The following is a 20,713-nucleotide window of genomic DNA, read 5'->3' as shown; positions in this document are numbered from 1 at the left end:
AAAGAAACTCATGCTCGCCATCTATATTGAGCAGAGCGGCCAGTACTTCTCATACTTCAGGAGCATGAAAATTACCTGGGGGCTTATTTTTAAAATCAGCTCCTTCCTGCTGCCCTCCTTCCCTGGACTTATTGAATCTGAATCTGGGTGTGACAGGGAAAGTGTCAACATTTTAACAAGCTTCCGGAAAGCAAATCTGGTACAAATGGGGCACACACTCAGAGAAACACTGATCTAAACTATGGTTAATGATTATCGCTTGCAGAAAGCCCTCGACAGCAGGGACATGTAAGATTCTACCACTCTACTGCTCAGCAACCCCAAATAACATGTTTAATATCAGGATCCTAGGTGCTTTCTTTTTAACTGATGCTTTCATTTACTAGATGGTCGGTGTTACCTATTAAAACAAAGTATACTAACAATGTTTTTTTAATATGTTTTCTTTCTGACTGAACACCACTCTGTACTACCAGTGATATTAAGGAAATGAAGACGCAAACTGCTTCACAGAGGTCACATGCTAGTGAGGATGCAGACACATTACCAGACAATTACAATACATGTGGTGAATGCAGTGATGGACAGTATAATTAGCATAATAATAGAGATGCCTGCATGGATAACGTTACCCTATGTTTTATTTAACCTCATTTACGCATCTGATCTTATTAGAGGGCACGTTTGTACCCCAACATCTACTTAGTTTATAATTTCCAATTGTGACTTTTTAGCCTTTCTTAGCATAATGTGAAAGTAGGTAGAAGATAAATTTCTTACTGCTAATCTGTAACTAAGATGAGAATAACAGATGAGGTTGAAGGCTAAGAATGAAATGAAACACTTTGGTTCCCTTTAATGCATTTTGCTATCTGTTTATTACTTAATGTAATTAGCAGACTTTCCAGAATGGAAGTGACTATATAGAAACCCATGATCTTTAGGAAAAAACTACAGAGGGTGAATGTTTAAAATGTGACCCTCTGTAGAATGAAGAATTCAGTTCTTAAAGTTCACTTCAAATGGCTCAAATTAATGATTATATCTATTGGGATGGTTAAATTAGCCCAATTATTTTTAAAAATACCAAAATATTTACATGTGATTTTTATGTTTAATGATAAAACTCAACACACTCTGTGGCATTGTATGGGTATTCTTGCCAACTGGAAAAGTTCCCCCAGAGAAAATAATGTCACAAATAAGTAGAGAAACTATATTAAGAACTGAAATAAAAGTTTTCTTTTCTCGGGTTCTAAATTTACCTTATGTCACTAGAGAGATAGTATGTTTTTATCAGATTCCAGGCTTTACTTATTCTTTAGTTTCTTTGCATGATTTATAGCCCATTGGATTATTTTTCCTTAGACATTATGGATCCATGGGTAAGGATCTCTATTTTATGTAGAGAAAGACTTCAATAGGCTGAAAAATTAAATCTTAACTAACTCATATGTCTATGACAGAACTTTCAACTTTACAGTAGTATTTTGATTTGCTTGATTAGCTTTCAAATAGTCACTAACTCATTTTATATCCACAAGGGCTAATAATGGAAGGTGAAGTTAAGAGCACTCAAGATTATTCTAGATTCCTCTGGTTTTAGTGCGTTGGCATCTGCTTTCACATGTTTAGCGTCATTTTTTCTCTTGGTTTATTTATCAAAGTGGGAAAATGAGATTAATAATGTCTGTAACTCTCTTTTTCATTACTTCATCTAGCACATTATGATGGTGAAACACATCATAATTCTAAATTATAATGGCTCTTTGGGAAGATTTATGGCACAGGGTTAATTAACATGTATTAGTGATCCAGCCTGGGAAAATTTCACTGAAACTTCTTACCAGCAGAATTCATCTAGTCTTCCTAATTACTGGTCTTTAGAATATCCTTTTGCAAACAAGTAATCATTGGAAACATGGGGATGAGACGGGAGTCGAGCAGGGAACAACCCAGGTAATGATGGCTCTGCTTGTGGATCGTCTGTGTGGTGTTAGAGAGCCCTCTGCTGCTTGTGGTGGCGACACCTTCAGCTCATTTATCTGTGAACCCAAATTATTCCAAACCTGTTGGCACTTTGAAGGTACCCCCTGTGCTCCCCACCCTCCCCCTCCGCAAACAGCCTGACTGAGTTAACAGCTGCCTCACTTCAAGTCTGGGTTAACCCTTCTGGGTTTGAGTGGCTGACTTCATCACCAATATGGTCTATGTTTGGTGAGAACAAGTAAGATCTCGGTGGGCCCCTGTCTCACGTGATGATTGCAGTGCCTCTGGAGCTTAAAGGTGTGCTGATTATTTCAGTAAAGAAGCTGGTATGCACTAAGGTGAGGATATTCTTAAATTTTACAGATATCACCCTCTCTAAACCATTGAAAATAGTAGAGATGTTAGGGAATCAACACAAAACAGTGGGGAAAGCAATGGAAAGATAGTAAACTTGCCATCAAAAAACATCCAAATCACTATGCTGTACACCAGAAATTAACACAATGTTGTAAACTGACTATACTTCAATTAAAAAAAAAAAAAAGCATATCCAGACACTGACAGCCAAGTAGCTGTGTGAATTTGGGCAGGTTGTTTTCCTTATCTATAAAATGGGATGATAATACCCAACATATTTACTTACAGGGAAAATTTTATAGTTAAAAGAACATGGTAGTTTTTGTAAATGATGAAACTATTCAAATGTCATGAGTAATAGCAGTTTGCTTTTCTTTTGTTTATTCTTACACTGGCAGTATCTTTCAATTCCTAGAAGTAGGAGTGCTTAACACAGTTAAGATAAGGCTCTATCACTGCATTGAATTTCATTGGATGAATTATAGAAAGTGACCTAAAGCATGATTTGTGGGAAATGCCACTGAAAACACCATAGAATCAAATTTCTTGAAACTCTCAAAACTTTTTACCCTGTTTTTTCCTATGATACTTACGTATCTGTGTGATTATCAGAATGAATTGCCAAAGAATTGGTTTATACTATATAAAACCTCTTCAAAGCTCTATGTATTCTTCCCTTAAGAAAAGCCAGAAATGACTTCTTTGGTAATAGCCGTACTGAGATGTAACTCACATACCATGCAGTTCACCTACTTAGCGTATACAATTCAGTGACTTTTAGTATATTCACAACGTTATGCAACCAACACTGCCATCAGTTTTAGAGTATTTTCATAACCCCAAAAGAAGCCCTGCATTCTGTAGCTGTCATGCCTTACTGTGGGCTGAATGTCTGTCCCCCCTACAAATTCAGTTGTTGAGTCTCTAATCCCCAGTGTGGTGGTATTTGGAGGTGGGACCTTTGGGAGGTCTTTATTTCTTGGATAAAAAAGACATGTTAGTGGGAAATAGTGGGGACAAATGTGGTAAACGAAAAAAAAAAAAAGGAAAATCGTGACAGTGTAGAAACAGATCCTTGACTCATCTTTCTGTGCAGAGTCTTCTGTCAGAGGGAGGGCTTGCTAGCGGGAAGAAAATGAGATAATTTGCATGGCTTCCTGCAGTTTTGTCTGCCTCAGGAAATCCACATTCAGAATTAGTTAACAATTTGGGAAATTATATATCTATTTTAACAAGCTCTTAAGAATGTTATGATAAAAGTAATTATTGAAAGAAGTTAGTAGAAACAGTTTACTGTTTCCTTCTTCCCTTCTGCGGGTATCCCCATATTCTTTTGATCTTGTTGCAGTAACTGAAGATTAGAAAACATGTTAACTTATTTATTAATGTTCTAAAAATATTCTCTTATCCACTGATACCAACACCCCCCAAAAGAAAGTTACTGTATTTTTACATTCTGAATTACTACCTCCCTAAGGCAGTCTTTCCATGTCTATAATAATGATAAACATCACTTTTCTGAACAAGAACCTCAAAGACAAATGAAAGCTTCCGGCTGCCTTGAAAATAGTTTTGTGACTAAACCAAACATTTCTTTAAGCCCCACACAAACCTTTGGGTTTCCAATGAAGTGAAATAATTTTCTTTTCCTGCTCTCAAGCTAGAACAAACAGATCCAGTGTGTGGCAGGGCCATGTTCAAACACTGCCTTGCCTGGGCATATCCTTTCCTGGGTTCACTGTACACCGCAGAAAGTACAGTGTTTACATTACTGGCGCAGTGGCGGAACTCCCGCCTCTGACTATGCCGCTGGAGAAAATAAATTTTCTAAGGAAGGGTGGGGGAAAACCCATGGCACAGTTGCAATTCCGTGAAGTTTTGAATGGAAGGGAATGAGATAAATGAACATAATCAGCATACAGATATCTGAGAGCTTCTTAGCTGGCAAAATTAATTTTACAAATTATAAACAATTTAAATTCTCAAAATATTTAATCAAATGGTAGTGTTAGCACTCAGCATGGTCTTGATGATGCTGATTTTATTCAACAGCCACTCACTGAGCACCCAGACTATTCTAGGAACCTTGCTTGCTGCTGGTGGGACAAAGATAAAGACAGATCCAGGAGGCTGAGCCAGCGTCTGGACTCAGGAATTTTAGTGTCTTGTGCTGAGCGCTGGCTCATGGCTGTGAACAGAGCCTCTCGGAGTCTGGAGCTCCCTCTCCAGGGTGATAGAGATGGCTTCCCAGATTAGATGACATTTGAGCTGAGAGATGAAGTATTTACCAGGCGGAGAGAGATGGAGGAAATATTTAAGAGAGAGAGAGGGAACAGCATGTACAAACAGAGTTATGAAAGTGCAGTGAGAGGTCTACAGAGACATGCTGCCCTGAGATCAGGAGGACTCGTGTGTGCCAGGTTTAGACATCTGGATTTTACCCCAAAGACAAAAGGGGAAGCTGGAGAGGCTGTTAGGTTAGGAGGACAAATCTTGTGGGAGAATCAAGGATAAACTGGTCTGGGTGGCAGGGAAACAGAGAGTATTGCCCCTATGAAAGACAAAGACAGTAGAAATGGAAAGGAAGGATGAGATTCAGAAAACTTGTATCTTTCTGAGATAGAATCATTGCAGCTCCATAACTGATCCCATGTCGGAGTAAGGGGTAAACTTCTTTGAGAGCAGTTGGCTTGTTAATGCAACTTTAGTATTACAACAGGAATAAGAATTCTGTCTTGTGACTTCTAAACACATCCCCAGCCAGGATCCCCTGTAATGTGCAGCATGAGACTCTAAGCTGTGTCGACCAGTCCACAGGCAGTCCTGGTTCACTTTTGACCCTCTCACTGTAGGGAGAGATGCAAGAGAGACAGATGCTAAAGCAACCCCGCCCCTCCCTGCTTAAAACCTTTACTCCTCTTCCCTGACAAGCAAGTACCCTCGCCCCCTCTAATCTCCCAGAGACAGAAAGGTGTTCATCAGCTGGAACTAGCTGGGTAGAGAGATTGAAATAGAATGAGATGCTTCCGAGTTCCCTCCAAGTATAAAAGTTCTTTGAATGAAAAAGACAGAATGTAGGTTACAAACAATGCCACGGTCATTAAGTACAGAGGAATCAGAAGAGACCATGTGTCCCTGAGTTTCCTCCTTGACACCATCCTGTGGGACAAGCAGGTCAAGGATGTTTTACAGAGACCTGGAGATTCTCTGTCAGCTCCCATGAGCTTCTAGAACGACATTTCTCATGCCCACTACTGGGCATATCTGGACCCGCTTCCTCTCTGATTTTCTCTGTACTTCTTTGGCCCACAGCTGATTCTGGCAGTGAGGTAAAGAGGGAAGGAGTGGTTTCTCTCTGTTCTATGAGAACATAGATCTTAACTCAGCAGCATTCATTGGGTATTGATTACACATCAAGCAAGCGTTTTTCACCTGTGGGTCATAAAACCAATCGAGCAGGTTGTGACCAGTATTTCATTTAATTTTATGTAAGTGAAGTGTAACAAAATAGAAAATATCCAAAGTCAGAGTACTTTCATGACGTTTTTGTCCCTCTTATGTGTCTGTATACTACCATGGTGTAAAATGTGTTCCTAACTGGATCGTGACCTGAAATTTCCCCGAACACTGTATCTGGGCTGCTTATTGAGAATAGTTTATTTGAATGAGAGGTTAGTACAGGCCTGGAAATGAAAACCCCATGTCAGTATGGAAAGTGGATTCTAGTCTTAGCGTCCCTACAAATGAACTTTCAGAGCACAACCTTTTTGTGAGATGGAGATACTTTTGTTAAGCAGGTTCTTAATTCTGGATATGGAAAAAAAAATTTTTTTTTTAGTAATTGTATGTGTTTCCTAGCACGGCTGTAATAAAGTACCACAAACAGGGCAGCCCACTGACCCCAGCCAGATCCTGTGTTAGTTACTGATGAAAGGCACTGGGAGTTTCTCTCTTCAATGACTTGGCTTTGCAATTTGCTAAAAGATTGAAGGACATTGGTTCATGGTGCAGAGACGTATGGTCTCAGCGTTCTCGGGGCCAGAGGTCCCAAAGTAACATGTTGGCGGGGCTGTGCTCCCTCTAAGGACACTGGAGAACGAGTTGTTCCAGGTCTCTCTCCTCGACATCCGGTAGTTCCTTGGCTCGGGCAGCACAACTCCAGTCTGTATGTGGTGTTCCCCCTGTGTGTTCATCTCACTCCCAGTTTCCCCTTTTTATTAGGGTGCTGGTAATACTGAATTAGGGCCCACTCCAGTGGTGTCATGTTAACTTGGTCACCTCAGTCAGGACCATGTTTTCAAATAAGGTCACATTCTGAGTTTCTAGAGGTTAGGGCTTCAACACATCTTTTCAAGGGGATACAGTTCAGCCCATAACAATATATTTCAGATTTCTACTAAGCAATTAAGAAAATGGTAGAAATATTTTCCTGTCTTACTGGGGAGAAGGGTTCTACATTTTTGCAAGTCTTTTTGTTTTGTTTGTTTTGCTTCCAAAACAATACCTCTTCACGTTGGCTAAAATTTCTTGTCCTGCAAACATTGACAGCTTCAGCTCTTTGCATTTACCCATTGGTCAGGAAAATCTGTTTGCTCCTAAATGTCAGTAATTTGTTTTCATTTCTACTGGCTAGGTGTTGCATTCTTAGTTACAACATGCAAATAACAAGACTATAAACAAAGCTGCTTGGGTTTACAATAAAGAAGTATACATACATCTACAAAAATATCCCCCCCAAATTACACTCCAGGCACTTAGCTATGAGCTGATCTGCACACGTTTACATTTGTTTTCCAAAAGGAAGAGGGTGATTGTTTTTTTGCAATATTCCTGAGTGGGGCCGAACCAAAAATCTAAGCTGCAGAACATCAGCTGCTACATCACACCTCAGATGGATGCACAGAAATGCTATAAATGGAGGGTAATATATGTCAATGCCTGAGACTGTGGATAAATCAAAAATGCTCAAGTGTGGCACCTTATGTTTTGCAGAGGAAGGAAGGAAAGAAAACATGCTAATTTCACTCACCTAATCATTCTCTAAGAAAATTCTTCCACTTAGCACTTTCTGTTGCAACATGAGCGGGAAACCTGAATTCCAGAAACAGTGTTTACTTAATACTTACAATTTTGTCCTTTCACGTGTCCCTCACTTCCTCTCTCCCCTTTGCTCTTTGTTTTTTTTTTTTTAGGCCCCAGTAGATGGTTCTTTAGTTTTATCAATGAATGAAACCTAATCCTTAGCATTTACCCATTTTTCTGTACTTTTCAGTACTCAGGGAATACTTACCAACTGTTTCTTCTAGCTCAAATCACTTGAAAATGTAGTTAAAGTGTATAGCTAAATATGCAGATTATGTTAATTTTGAGGGTAGCCAGCCACATTAACCAATTAGAAAGTTGTACTAATTGGAACATTTATCAGGAGAGTTCAAAAGGGAATTGAATGGTATGGTGGTTTGATCCAGTAATTGAGGGTCCATTCTGAATCCCTCACTCTGGGAATTTTCCCAGCCATATTTGATTTTTCTTAGACAGAGAAAATGCCATGCTGTTCACAATTCTAGTTAGCTTGCTCTGTAATTAAATTAGTAGGCATTGCATTCTGTGGCCTTAGTTTAGGAATGAGTGCAGCTCATAAAGAGACTGTAAGTCTGGAGGGGGTCATTCATTTCTGTGCATTCGCCAATGTTGATCCACATAAAGAAATAAGTTAGATGGTGCTTCTCCCCCCCAAACCCTCATGTCTTTGTTATTGCCCTTCTCAGTTATAGCTCCTTAGATTTGGACTGTCACCTGAGTCTATTTGATAAATGTTCTTCCCACAGGCAGCTGTTTTGAGAGACTATAACATCATGTGTCTGGAGACCTTAAGCACCCTATGGCCTGACATACATGAAGTGATTGCCCAAATCACTCCATGTACTTGATTTTTTTTTGTGAAAAAAAAAAAAGATTAATTGGCTGCTTAAGCTTGGCAATTATTCATAGTCAGCAAACAGGAAATAATTAAAACATGGGTTTATACTAGTAACCAAGGAGGAAATTGAACAAATTCCAAGTTGTTACAGTTTGTCATTGGCTTCGTTTCGTGACACACACTCCCCTTTTCATTCCCAGTACATGTGCTTATTTTTAAAAATTGAAAGTGAATCTGAGTTCTCTATTTCAAACTTTGGCAAAAAATTATGACTCATTTAATATCATTGGACATGCCTGAAATTGACATAAAACTAGGAACAGGCATAAATAAGCTCTATAAATAAGTGGGGGCATGTGATAGTAATACAGTATTCATTTTGCACAGGTGTAGAAACGGTGATCTTTTCAAGTGTTTTGCATTCTGATGTGTACATTTTGTGGAAAAGTTTATTTTCACTGTCCTTGGCCATTTTTTCTGAAAATTCCGTTTAAAAATCAGTGCATAAAATTGATTTTTAGAATTAACTGACTTAATTAATTTGAAGTCAGTTCTTTAGCTGTTGCAGGATTTATACCATTGTCAAGATTACGTTACTAAACCCTATGCAAGGGTACTTTTATGAAAGGGAAAAAAGGAATAAGCTAATTAACTATCAAAATTAATTATCCTCATTTTCTTTTCAAATGTTACTGTTGTTCTTGGGCACTGGACATGGGTTGATGCCCTATTGACTGCTACTGACTAAGTAAATCTAATACTGGGTCTGTTTCGTTTTGTTTAAACTGTAGTGCCTACATTTTCTTTCTTGGAACACTTAGAACTGCTCGAAATTCAGGGACACATCCAAATCAAGAATATCTGATTTTGTCTTTCATTGATAAGTTTACTTTGTGCAGATGCAGCCTGAAAAATATTTGCTCATGATTAAAACCTCGTGTTTCTGTCAAGAGACATTCTTGACACGCTGCCAGTACATTTTAATAAATTAATCACCTTATACGTGCTATCAGGCATAATGCATTGTGAGTGGATTTTGACTAAGGTCGATGTAGAGTTGTTATATTCAGAAGAATGCCAGGGAGCTTATAAAGTCCACAAGAGCTTGTTAAGGGCTGCTGGAATGGGGGTTAGTCATCCCATCAAATTTTGATAAGTTAAAATCGAAGGCAAGGCAGTAAGCAACAAAAGTGGACACAGAATACAGTCATTTGCACATCACTAGCTGTGTGACCTGGAGAAGTTATGTGCCTGCTCTGAGTGTGCTGTTCTCAAGTGAGGGGCAAGGACCAGGGAGGGTTTTGTTGAGGATTTACATGAGATATAATGTCAAGCACCTGATAATACCTGGCTGATGAATAAATGTGTGAGGGAGAGAAAGTGTAAAGGAAAAAAAGCTTGATTTTGATTGCCTCTGTTGGCTACAAAGAAATTTTCTCTCTCTCTCTCTCCCTCTCTCTCTCCCCCTCACACACACACACACAAACACACACACAGTATTAGCTGAAGCACATGAACAGTTGTGTTCAGATCCCTGCACCATTTACATCATCTCCCCAAAGTGCTTCTGAATTCTAAGAAAACCAACCATATTGCTAACTGAATGTTCACTAGAGTACCCTTGTTAATTTGCATTATAATTTGTTACATGTTAGAGTTCAGGAAAAAAAAAGTAATGCAGTGCCCATTTGATAACACATGGAGGCAATTTCCCTGTAATAATAATCATTATGGTTTTTAGTTGCAGTCTTTTTGCATAGTGTTGGTCAAAATTAATACTTTTTGACACAGAATCATTGATTAGGGCGCAAACCCAATTCTAACATTTTTATGATTGGTTAAGTGTTTTCAAGGGCTGTTTTGAAGTCAAATGTATCAGCTATCAGTTTGGCTTACAGTACTCACTCCCATAAGAGCGCTGCTCCAGGTGGTTTCTTCCCAAGACACCTGGACGTTTCCCAGGTGTCATCGCCTCTAACTCTCCAAGCTTTGTCCTCAGCCCATCAACATTAGAGTCAGTAATAAAGTTGATCTATCACTTACCCTTCACTTGGGAAGAATGGCACAGTCACTTAGAAACTTTAAAATCTTTGGCAACATAAACATGAGAGTAGCTAAGTGATACTGAAATTGGTAACCAAAATCATGAGAGAATGAAAAATAGTGTGTCATATTTCATCTTCCTCCTTCCAACTAAATTAAGACCTTTCCTACTTCCAGGACAGATGTATGTGTGTGTTACACTATCACTTGTAATAAGATTTTTGGTGATTGCCAGGGTAATATTACCAACTAAAGCAAACTTTTCTCTTTTCATTAGTGATGCTTGTGGTGTACCCCACCCGCACAAGAGGAAATTACTAGAGCTTCTTCTTAATTTTATCTAATAATTTACATTTCTACTTTTGTCTGTTTAATAATGCACATAATAAAACATAGACGGATACTTAGTCATATATTGACTAAGTGGCTGCTTAAAAGCAAATTTTATGCGAGTAAATAGTCAAAAATGTTCAAAGTCCACTTCAGTAGACAGTAAAAGGGAGAGACTGTTTGAGGCCCTTTATCAGAAGGAAAAAACATGTTAAAGAAAGGAAAAATGTTTTATTGTAGTACATGTTTTACATTTCTTAATTAAATACTTTTATGTGAAGCTTCCTATTACATCTGTGTTGTTTGAGGAACTTAAACTATGTTTATAATTTCATTTATGTCCTTTCATGTTATCTACCCTCATTAATACTTCCCGTAACTACAAAGAACACAAGTGTTTACTGCTGTGCTTTTCGCTGCTAGGGCATCATTCCTGAAGTGGCTCACACTTAACAGTGTGTTGTTAACACTTGTTGAAACAGTTGGCTGTCTCTTACTTTCATCATCATGTTAATGAGCTGTGATTAGCTTTACTGAGATAATTATGTGATCGTTTTAAAGGTTTATGTGTAATGTATGAATACTTGGATGGGGCTCGTAGAATAAAATAGTAAAAAGCTTCCCCTTGCAAGTGTGATATGAATTACTTTGGCCTCAGGCTAATCTTCAAAGAAACTTCTCTTGATGGTCTCCCTTGAAGGAGTAATTGACCTTCCAAGGTAGAGTGCTTTACTAACCCTGCTCCATTGTAAGATTAGCTCTGATGCGTGGAAACAAAATTTGTGACAGGTAGAACAGAGTTGTGGTAAAATTGACATGCTATGATAGTAACAGAAATTTTATTAATTCAAATTTTATTTTCCTTTTAGTTCACAGGAAGATGAAAGACCCATGTCACCTTTCTACCTGAGGTATTTATTTGATTTTTATTGATCTGTTACGGGGAACGGAGGAGGGTTAAGGCTTCTTTGGGTTTATTTTCCCATGTTAATTCTTTTCAGTAGAATATTCTATCCTGTGGCCAGACCACACTTATTAGAACCCCTCATCGTAATATTCATGCTATATTTTTCTTCTCTTTTGTTTAAAAAAATCTTGAAAACAAATTTTAAAATGGTTGAAAAGACTAAAATAGGATACTTGGGTTTAAATTCAGAAATGTCAAGGTAGTCATTTTCATTTCCAAAACGGCCTGATGATGAGGCTGTAACCTAAATTTTAAAATCTCTTTAAAATCTGTATACAGATAGAGGAGGGCTTTGAGCACAAGGCTCACTTGCTGAAGAAGTTGTGGGTTATCTTAGATCATCTTCTGTATAGCAGTGGTGTGGGAAACTCACATTTAGCAAGTTTGTGGATTGTTGTCTAAAGTTTATAAAGCCAGAATGACAACTCTTAAAACAGGGAAGTTTACAGAATTCAAAGTAGATGTTAGATGAGATCACTTCTCTCCAGACTAAAAAGTTGTATTGATGTGATTTTCTGTGAACCGTCCCCCTTAGGGCACAACCTTGAGCCAGGTTTTTCTTACTTACTGCATTTCTTTCCTTACTATCTACCCACTTCAAAGGCTTAGAAAATATATTTGAAAAGAATATGATCACATAAATTACAGTTAAAATTGCTGAAGTTTTTTTTTTAACCTACCTCAACTTTGAAATCCACTTTTTAAAAAGCAGTGTCAGGATAAGAGGTACATATTTTGTTTGTTGCTTGTCTGTTTTTGAGTCTGGTTTGTTGCAGTAGTCTCAGAGTTAGATTCAGATTTTAATTCAGCCACCATAGTTCAGAAGTGTGTCATAGGACGTCAGACTTCAGGCCAAGGAACCGCTTTGCAGTAGTGTTCTGCCCTTTAGTGACTTGAAGCATGTTGCGTAATCACTTTGTGGCAAGAGAGGGAACATTTGGGGTTTCAGTTTGAGACAGCACGGTGGTCCGTTTGATTCATCCTGGTGTCCTGCCAACCACAGCAGCATCTTCTGGTTCATAGGCTCTGTCAACGGTGCAGCTACTGTCAACACAGGAGGGGCTGTTGCTGGGTGCACGGTGACTCCAGTGTTCATTATGTGGATACACACAGTGATAGCAAACAAATGATTATCATATATTAATGGAAATTAAGTTTTACATAGTATGGAAGACTATAGCACCAGATCATGACAACTAGTGAGAACCATTCTCTGAATATCTTATTTTTACTACTCTGGATAACATCAGTCTATGTCTTATCTAGTATTGAATTTTCTTTTTTTTACCACTGTTTTAAAAAATGGATAGGGAAAATGGGCTTATAGGTCGTTAAGTCCTCAAAAACACATAATTGTGTTTTAGAATATGATACATTTCATAATTACCTAGACTAAGAATGTACTCTGGAAAAAGAAATTCTGTACTTCCAAAATGAATGTAAAAGAGTGTAAAGAAAATCACTACTGAACTCTCGATGGAAGCTATTTGACCTTTTAGTGTTAAGAGTCATAAAAACTAAAATGTGATCAAAGTAGGGGGAAAAATAAATGTGCATACTAGTTTGCGTTTGCAGTAGAGGTAAAGTTGCAGAAAGAGGAAAAGTTACTGGGAGGCATTCTTTTCATATAAGGGAAATTTAAACTAAGTGAACGTATTTTGTAAATGCAAAACTATAAATTCTTTGGCCTGAAATTTAAAATTTCAAATGTAGTTTCTTTTTCTGAATAACATAGTTGATAATCATAGAAATTATGTAAGAATTAGGTTCGTATGAATTACTTTAGCTTTCTTTTTTTACCCACTAGACATGAAGCAGGGAGAATCTATTGATAAAACGTGAAACTTTTTTTCTAAATCATTTGCATGGCTGGCTTGAGATTAACTTTTACTAGCCTGTTCTATACAGAATTTAAGTAGAAGAAAGAAAACATGATTGTTAATTATGATTCAGTTCTAGATTTTTTGGGCTAGAAACATTAATATGTCCATGGAAAATTTAATTTGTTTATCAGTACACTGTTTTTTGCACTACCTCTAATAGCAAATGAATGCTTAAATGTTTTAAATATATTTAACTACATTTCTGTAAAGTCCTTGCCTTCCATCCCTTTCCATCCCACTTGATTACAGTTCCTTTGCTGCACTGTTAGTAAAGGGGAGTTACTGCAAGACTAATAAATTTCATAATGATTTGTTAACATGATGAAAAACTAAATTGGCTCTTTTAAATCCAAAATAATTTTTACTGTGCCTTGGAAAAGTAAAAAATAATTGGTTGTTGCAAAATGGTATCTTCCCTGGCTTAGGAATATTGAATGCTAAATATTATACATTGGCAGTGCTGATTGGTCAGATTTTTTCAGAAGAGGAAAGGCCCAATCAGGAGATAAGACCTGTCAGCTGAGATGGATACTCTCCAGAGTAGATTCAGCCACAAGAAGCCAGGCAGCGGGGATGGGGTATTCAGTGGTGGGGTATTCAGTTTGGTGGTTTATCGTGAGGGGTCCAACATAAGGTAGAATGGCATATCTCAGTGTCTGCAAGTTTGGGAGTGAGCAATCTTCAGGTAGACCAGATCAAAACAGAGATAAGATGAGGGCAAAGCAGGCCTCCAGGTTCAGAGAAGGAGAATAGATGGTCCATAAAGGAACTCAGAAACAGAAGCTCAGACAGGCATCTAGCCATCAGAAGGGAGATAAGGTGCATTGTTTATAACGACACGGAGGGGTCTGTGTCTGGGTTAGAGATGGAGAGCATAAAGAGGCTGCAGTGCACTGGTGGAGGTTCCAGGACCTTCCTGAGTCCAGGGGAAGGAGCCTGAGATGCAGGAACAGAGAACACAGGGGGCTGTTTCAGTTATTCCCTTGCTCCGCCTCTCACCTTGTAGAATTTCATTTTTTCTGATTGCTATTCCCTTTTAACAGTCATGGCTGAACCACATGGTAGTCTCCTGTACACTTCAACTGCCTTCCATCCTTTCTGTAATAAGGTAGGGCTCTTATAAATAAACCTGCACTCAGATATTCTCATTCTAGATAAGTGATCTTCTGTGGTAAGAACTCTGGCTTCCCTAATTTCAGTCGTCATCCAACCTAACCTAACTCACCACCGAGGCAGTTGAAGAAATCGTAGCTACGAATCTGTACCTGCCGCCATCCCATGTGGCAAGTTTATTGCAGCTACAGTAGCTCAAACAGTAGGTGTCATTGTTCCCTAGGTGCTCATTAGTGATGACCCGCCCTGTTGAAGTGATTAAGGTAATGAACGGGAAGGACAGGTTATGCCAAACCCTCCGTGAGATTGCCACTATATAAACATGAACCTGCATACCTAAGGTGAAGAACATGCTTGGCAAAGTTGCCTGTACCCTGGCCTCTTTGATAGTCTAGGCTGAAATCCCAGAAAAGTTGCCCCACGTCAGTTGCTCAGATTAGCGTGACAGCAACTTGCCATAGGTGTTCTTCTGCCTGGCACCCAGTCAGATCTGATTGGGATCCATTGCTCGTTCTCCTTCTGTTTGTCTGAGTCTTCAGTGTCTGCAAGCCCAAGTTGTGATTTCTGTTGTTATTTCCACTGGAACTAGGGTTCTTGATCTCCACTTTCTGTTCCTCCTCATCTCTACTGCTCCCATCACCCCTGCAATACCTTAACGTTCCTTATGGCCAGGATCAGGTCCTGTCCTCATCCCATCACATCTGATTTTGACCCTTGAATTCCTTCTTTATAAATTCCTGGACTGTACACATAGGCTGGATACCTAGAACCCGTCCTTGCCTATGCTTTATCAGAATCCTGAATGTGTGCTTCAGGGGTTGCATACCTGTAACCAGTCTTACTCACTGGGCTCTAAACAGCTCACCTGGCCTCTGAATGGTGGCTCCTTCCTTACCTAACACTTGTCTTCTAGCATCTGCACTGAGTCTCCTCTTTTTCCCTTTCTTATTGTATGCCTCATTGAAACCCTGAAATCAATAGTGTTTATCAATTTCAGCCCAAATTTTTAAATTCATGATGCTGATTGAAGTTGTTACAATTTTAGCAGATTTCAATTTCAGTACTTCATATGTTTTCTAATCTTCTTGAATTAGGAACATCAATTAGATTTATTTCTAAGTTAGCTGTTTGGCACACAAATTCATTCTTTAGGATTTTGTTACTTTTTCTTCTAGAATCTAGGAAGCATCAATTTAATGAAAGTCTTCTAACTGAAGAATGTATGTTGAAGGAAAAATTAAGCTTTGGATAAATTCAGATTAAAATAGACATTTGATGGGATTTAGAAATTATACCACTTCTATCTTGATATGTAGAAAAACTCTTTCTAACTCATCTTTGGATGGCTTTTTGGGGATTACCTTTCCTGGATGAATTTGTGCTAGAATTTGTATGTTTGTGATTTTTTTTGGTAATATTTATTAAGTTTTTAATAGTTTGTTTTTCTCCCTAAGCATAATGTATGCTAAATTATCTAAATTATCATTTTGAGGTTAAAAGCTCTTAGTATCAGGTGGGATAGTTACCAGACTATATTTTTTTATAAGCCTGTTTCGGGCTACTGACTAAAATGTAGAATAAACAAGCAGGCTGTTTATTTATCTACTTGATTTTTTTCCCAAGATGATAAAGTCAGCTAGATGTTTCAAGTGTCTTTAGACACAGATAAATATATATTTAAAATTGTTTTTTCTTATCCCTTTCGACTAGAATAGCATTTCTAAACAGAGGAAGTACATGATTTCTGTTTATGGAGCTCTTTTGGGTTTTTTTAGGTGGTGGTTAAATATAAATAAAATAAAATTTGCTGTTTTAACCATTTTAAACTATTTTTAATTGTTATAAAATACACACATATAAAACTTACCATCTTAACCATTTTAAGTACATTTCCACTAATAATGCATAAGTGTCTGGTTTCTCTACATTCTTGTCAACATGTGTCATTTTCTGGTTTTTTATAATACTGTCTTTATGATGTAAAATATGTGGTGCTCATTAAAGATGCCTGGGTCTCACTAGCCAAGATTCTGAGTCTCAAGAGGGCTGGCTGTCCATATTTCCAAAAAGTGTCATAGAACAAACTTTTCAACAAACAGTGCAGGGAAAACTGGATATCCATATGCAAAAGCATATAGTGGAACACTTACCTAACACCATATACAAGAAGTTAACTCAAAATGGTTCAAAGATCTACATATAAGAGCTAAAACCATAAAACTCCTAGAAGAAAACACTGGGCAAAAGTTACATGACATTGGATTTGACAGTGATTTCTTAGGCATGACACCAAAGGTACAGAAAACTTAAGGAAAAATAGACAAATTGGACTGGTTGAATTTCTTTTTTAATTTTGTGCATCAAAAAAAAAACTATCAACAGAGTGAAAAGGCAGCTCGCAAAATGGGGGGGAAATATTTGCAAACCATGCATCTGATATAGATTCATATCTAGAAGAGATAGAGAACTCCTAAAACTCTACAATGCAAAACAAACATCACAATTCAAAAATGGACAAAGGGCTTGAATAGGCATTTCTCCAAAGAACAATATACAGATGGCCAGTAAGCACATGAAAAGATGCTCAACATCTCGTCAGGGAAATGCAAATCAAAACTACAATGAGATACTACCTCATACCCATTAGGATGGCTGCTATTTAAAAAAAACACACACACACAGCAAATAACAAGTATTGGCAAAGATGACAAGAAATTGGAACACTTGTGCATTCCTGGTTGAAATGTAAAATGGTGCAGCCAGTAGAGAAAGTAGTAACGGCAGTTCCTCAAAAAATTAAACTTAGAATTACCACATGATCCAGGAATTCTACTTCTGTGTATATACTCAAAAGAATTGAAAATAGGGTCCGAAAGAGATGTTTTTACACCCATTTCATAGTAGCATTATTCACAATAGCCAAAAGGTGGAAGCAACCCAGATGTCCATCAATGGATGCACTGATAAAATGCAGTTTATACATATATTATTCAGCCTTTAAAAAGGAAGGAACTTTTGACAAGTACACGACATAGATGAACCTTGAGGACATTTATACTGAGTGAAATAAGCCAGTAACAAAAAGACAAATACTACATGATTCCACTTATATGAGGTGCCTAATGTAGTTAAATTTATAGATCCGTAAAATAGAAGAGTGGTTGCCAGGGGCTGGGAGGAAGGAGAGAATCAGGAGTTACTGTTTAATGAATACAGAATTTCAGCTTTACAGGATGAGAAGAGTTCTGGAGCTGTATAATAGTGATGGTTGCATAGTAATGTGAATGTACTTGATGCCCCAGGATGTGCACTTAAAAATGGTTAAGATTAAGATGGTAAATTTTATATTATGTATATTTTACCACAGCAAAAATAATTTGAAGGAAAAAGCGTCATAAGAGATTTTGATGTATATCCCTAGCTAAAAACCACTGAACCAGACCAACCATGTAATTATTTTATACTGAAGAATGGTTATAAACTTTACTGCTGTTTATGGTACCATTGTTCAGGGATTCATTATTGAGTTCTTGACATCTGAGGATCATTAGTCATATTTTTTGCATAGTAAGCAATAAGTAGAAATTCTTGATTTAATTCTATCAATGTTAATTAAGATATTAAACATATATTTAGGCTATACTAAGAAACAAAGATAAATTATATAAATGTTTATATTTTTATGCTTCTCTTCATATCTCCTCTCAGCTTGAAAAAGCAAAGGAAATATTTAACTTGTAGAAAATGATACCTTTGTAGCCATTCTGTCTAGATTTCTTGCTGCTTCATTTTTCAGTCTCCTGCCTCGCTATAGACTTCTGTTTATAAGAACTTAAGATTTTAATGACATGTAAACCTCTGCATAGCAGAGTAGCTTTGCCTGATGTAACTACTTCCAGCTTCCCATTTAAATTCTAATTATGATATGAAAGACGAAAACTAGAGACAGTTTTATAGTAACGATAAAGAAGAAAACTGTATGTCAGAGGTCACATCATCAATAAGGATGATTGGAGAAACATTTTTGCCTTGCTGGCTTCATGTTTCACCATCTAAACAATACAGTGACCACAAGGATAGAAGGAAGGGGGAAAAAAAAAAACTGACTTGGATTCCTTCCAGTGTCTACTGCACTGACCAGAAAATCAAGTGATATTCCCTCAGCTGAGCAGAAACTTATCTTCTGAACCATCCAGAGCTGAGTTGTATATTCTTTGTCACCTCCCATTTAGAAACTAGGATGTTAAGTACACAGAACAATAGAGAGGAGGGGTCAACCCCCTGGGACGCTCAGTTACCTAGCAAAAACATTTGAGAAAGGGATAAAGGCAAGGAGATTATTGAATTTAATGGATGCTTTCAAGTGTACGCTGCACAAAGACAAACTACAAATTTGTTTCAAATTCTCCAGCTTAAATCATAAAATTGGACCAAACAGCAAGTCCATTCAAGTATACATTATAGATTGTTCCAGGACAGGCTCATATTCTGGCTTTTAAAGTCTAAATCCAAGAGGGGGCATCTGCCCATAGCCAAGGGACAATGAAATAAATTCAGAACAGACTTTACCCAGCCAAGTTTTTGATAATGATTCTGCCTGAATTGATGGTCCCCCCTTACAAACCACTAAAAACGAGAACTCTTTGGGAATCCATAAAGAGAAATTACAAACTAAGGGAAAGGATGACTTGCCCTGCGGACTCAGAGTAGAAACAGATTTGAGACAACTGTTTTTTTGTATGGTTCACATGAAAGCTTGGAAAGTAATATTGTCAGTCTTCTCCAAAATGCTCAAGGATGTAAACAACCTTTTGAACTATGAGTAGGAACCTGTAAGGGGAGAGTAAGTTTAGAATTTAAAGTCTAGAGACACAGAAAAACAGCTGAAATGAGGGAAAGGGGAGCCTAGAAATGCAGAGATTTTTAAAACTTTGGAAAGCAGTAAAGAGCAGTGATTTAAAGTAAATCAAGTACGTAATGAAAGCAAAACTTGAGAAGCTTTTCCAAAACGAAAAAGAAAAGAATAAAGGAAAACTGAGAGAAATAATATTAGCTATGAAGGTCAGAGAGCAGAAAGCCAACCTGAAAATTATGATTCTAAAGAAGAAACCATACTGATAGAAGTAGAAGTGGAAATCAACACTAATATATGCCCAGCTAATTGAGAGGTAAATCCCAAAAAATATTTTTAATTAAGCAGTATAAACCTGGTTATAATCATTAGTGGAGGGGCAAAGAAATATTGAAATTCTAAATCTCTTATATTGTATAGGAGGTAGGAGAGTAGAAGCAGGAAGCAAGAGTTTCAAGGATTTGTTTTGTTTGTTTGTTTTGGTTGTTTTGGGGGGTTGTGTTTCAGTTTTAATAGTTACAGATATATGGGTGTGAGAGACAACAATTGTGCATAGGATTCCGGTATCCCAAATAACCTCAGAAGATACGCACAAAGACAGAAATTAAAGGAAAAGGAAGCTCCAAAATTAGAAAACATAAAGCAAAAAACAAAAACTAGAACAAATGTAGCAGCTATGACAATAAGTGTAAATGGGTTAAATTCTTTGATAAAAGCTAAAAATGGGTTTTTAAAAAATGACTTCTTGAACTATCTTTTGCTTAGAAGAGCTATACCTAACCAAAATGGCACAGAAAGATTAATACAGGATTTATCTCTGATACATGTGAACAAAAAGAAAGCAAAGATAGCAATATCAATACCAGAACATCTAGAGTTCAAAGCCAAATCCATTAAACAGGACAAATCTATTCTTACTTCATTAGGCAGAATCCAGACTAAAGATATAAAGGTTATAAATAATAAGTGTGTATAAAATAGCATTGCATTAAATCATATAAATTTAAACTCTTCAGTTAACAAAGAAAAACATGTGAACACATTTGAAGTATGTAACATATATACATCTATATGTCTATAACAAGTAAAATTTATAAAATAGCACTGAGAATTAGATAAAATTAATACAATTTAAAATAGAGAGTCATTACATATACTAAACTTTGCAACCTACAAATAAGGCTTAAGCATTCCTATTACTTTCAAAAACTTACTTGACTATCTCTAAAAGTTCTGGAAGAGTAGAAATATTAGCAGTC

At 37.3% G+C, this 20,713-nt stretch overlaps 1 protein-coding gene across 1 annotated transcript in view; it reads left to right on the top strand.

Moving 5' to 3' along the window:
• FAM13A (family with sequence similarity 13 member A) overlaps positions 1–20,713 on the top strand; it is a 265,769-nt gene that overhangs the window by 178,585 nt on the left and 66,471 nt on the right. Inside the window, 1 exon segment of the mRNA XM_015250473.3 lies at positions 11,509–11,550. Within this exon segment, the coding sequence (XP_015105959.2) occupies positions 11,509–11,550 (42 nt within the window).

Source organism: Vicugna pacos, chromosome 2, assembly GCF_048564905.1.
Source record: "Vicugna pacos chromosome 2, VicPac4, whole genome shotgun sequence".
In the NCBI taxonomy this organism is placed as follows: domain Eukaryota; kingdom Metazoa; phylum Chordata; class Mammalia; order Artiodactyla; family Camelidae; genus Vicugna; species Vicugna pacos.
This window is presented reverse-complemented; position numbering and strand designations above follow the sequence as displayed.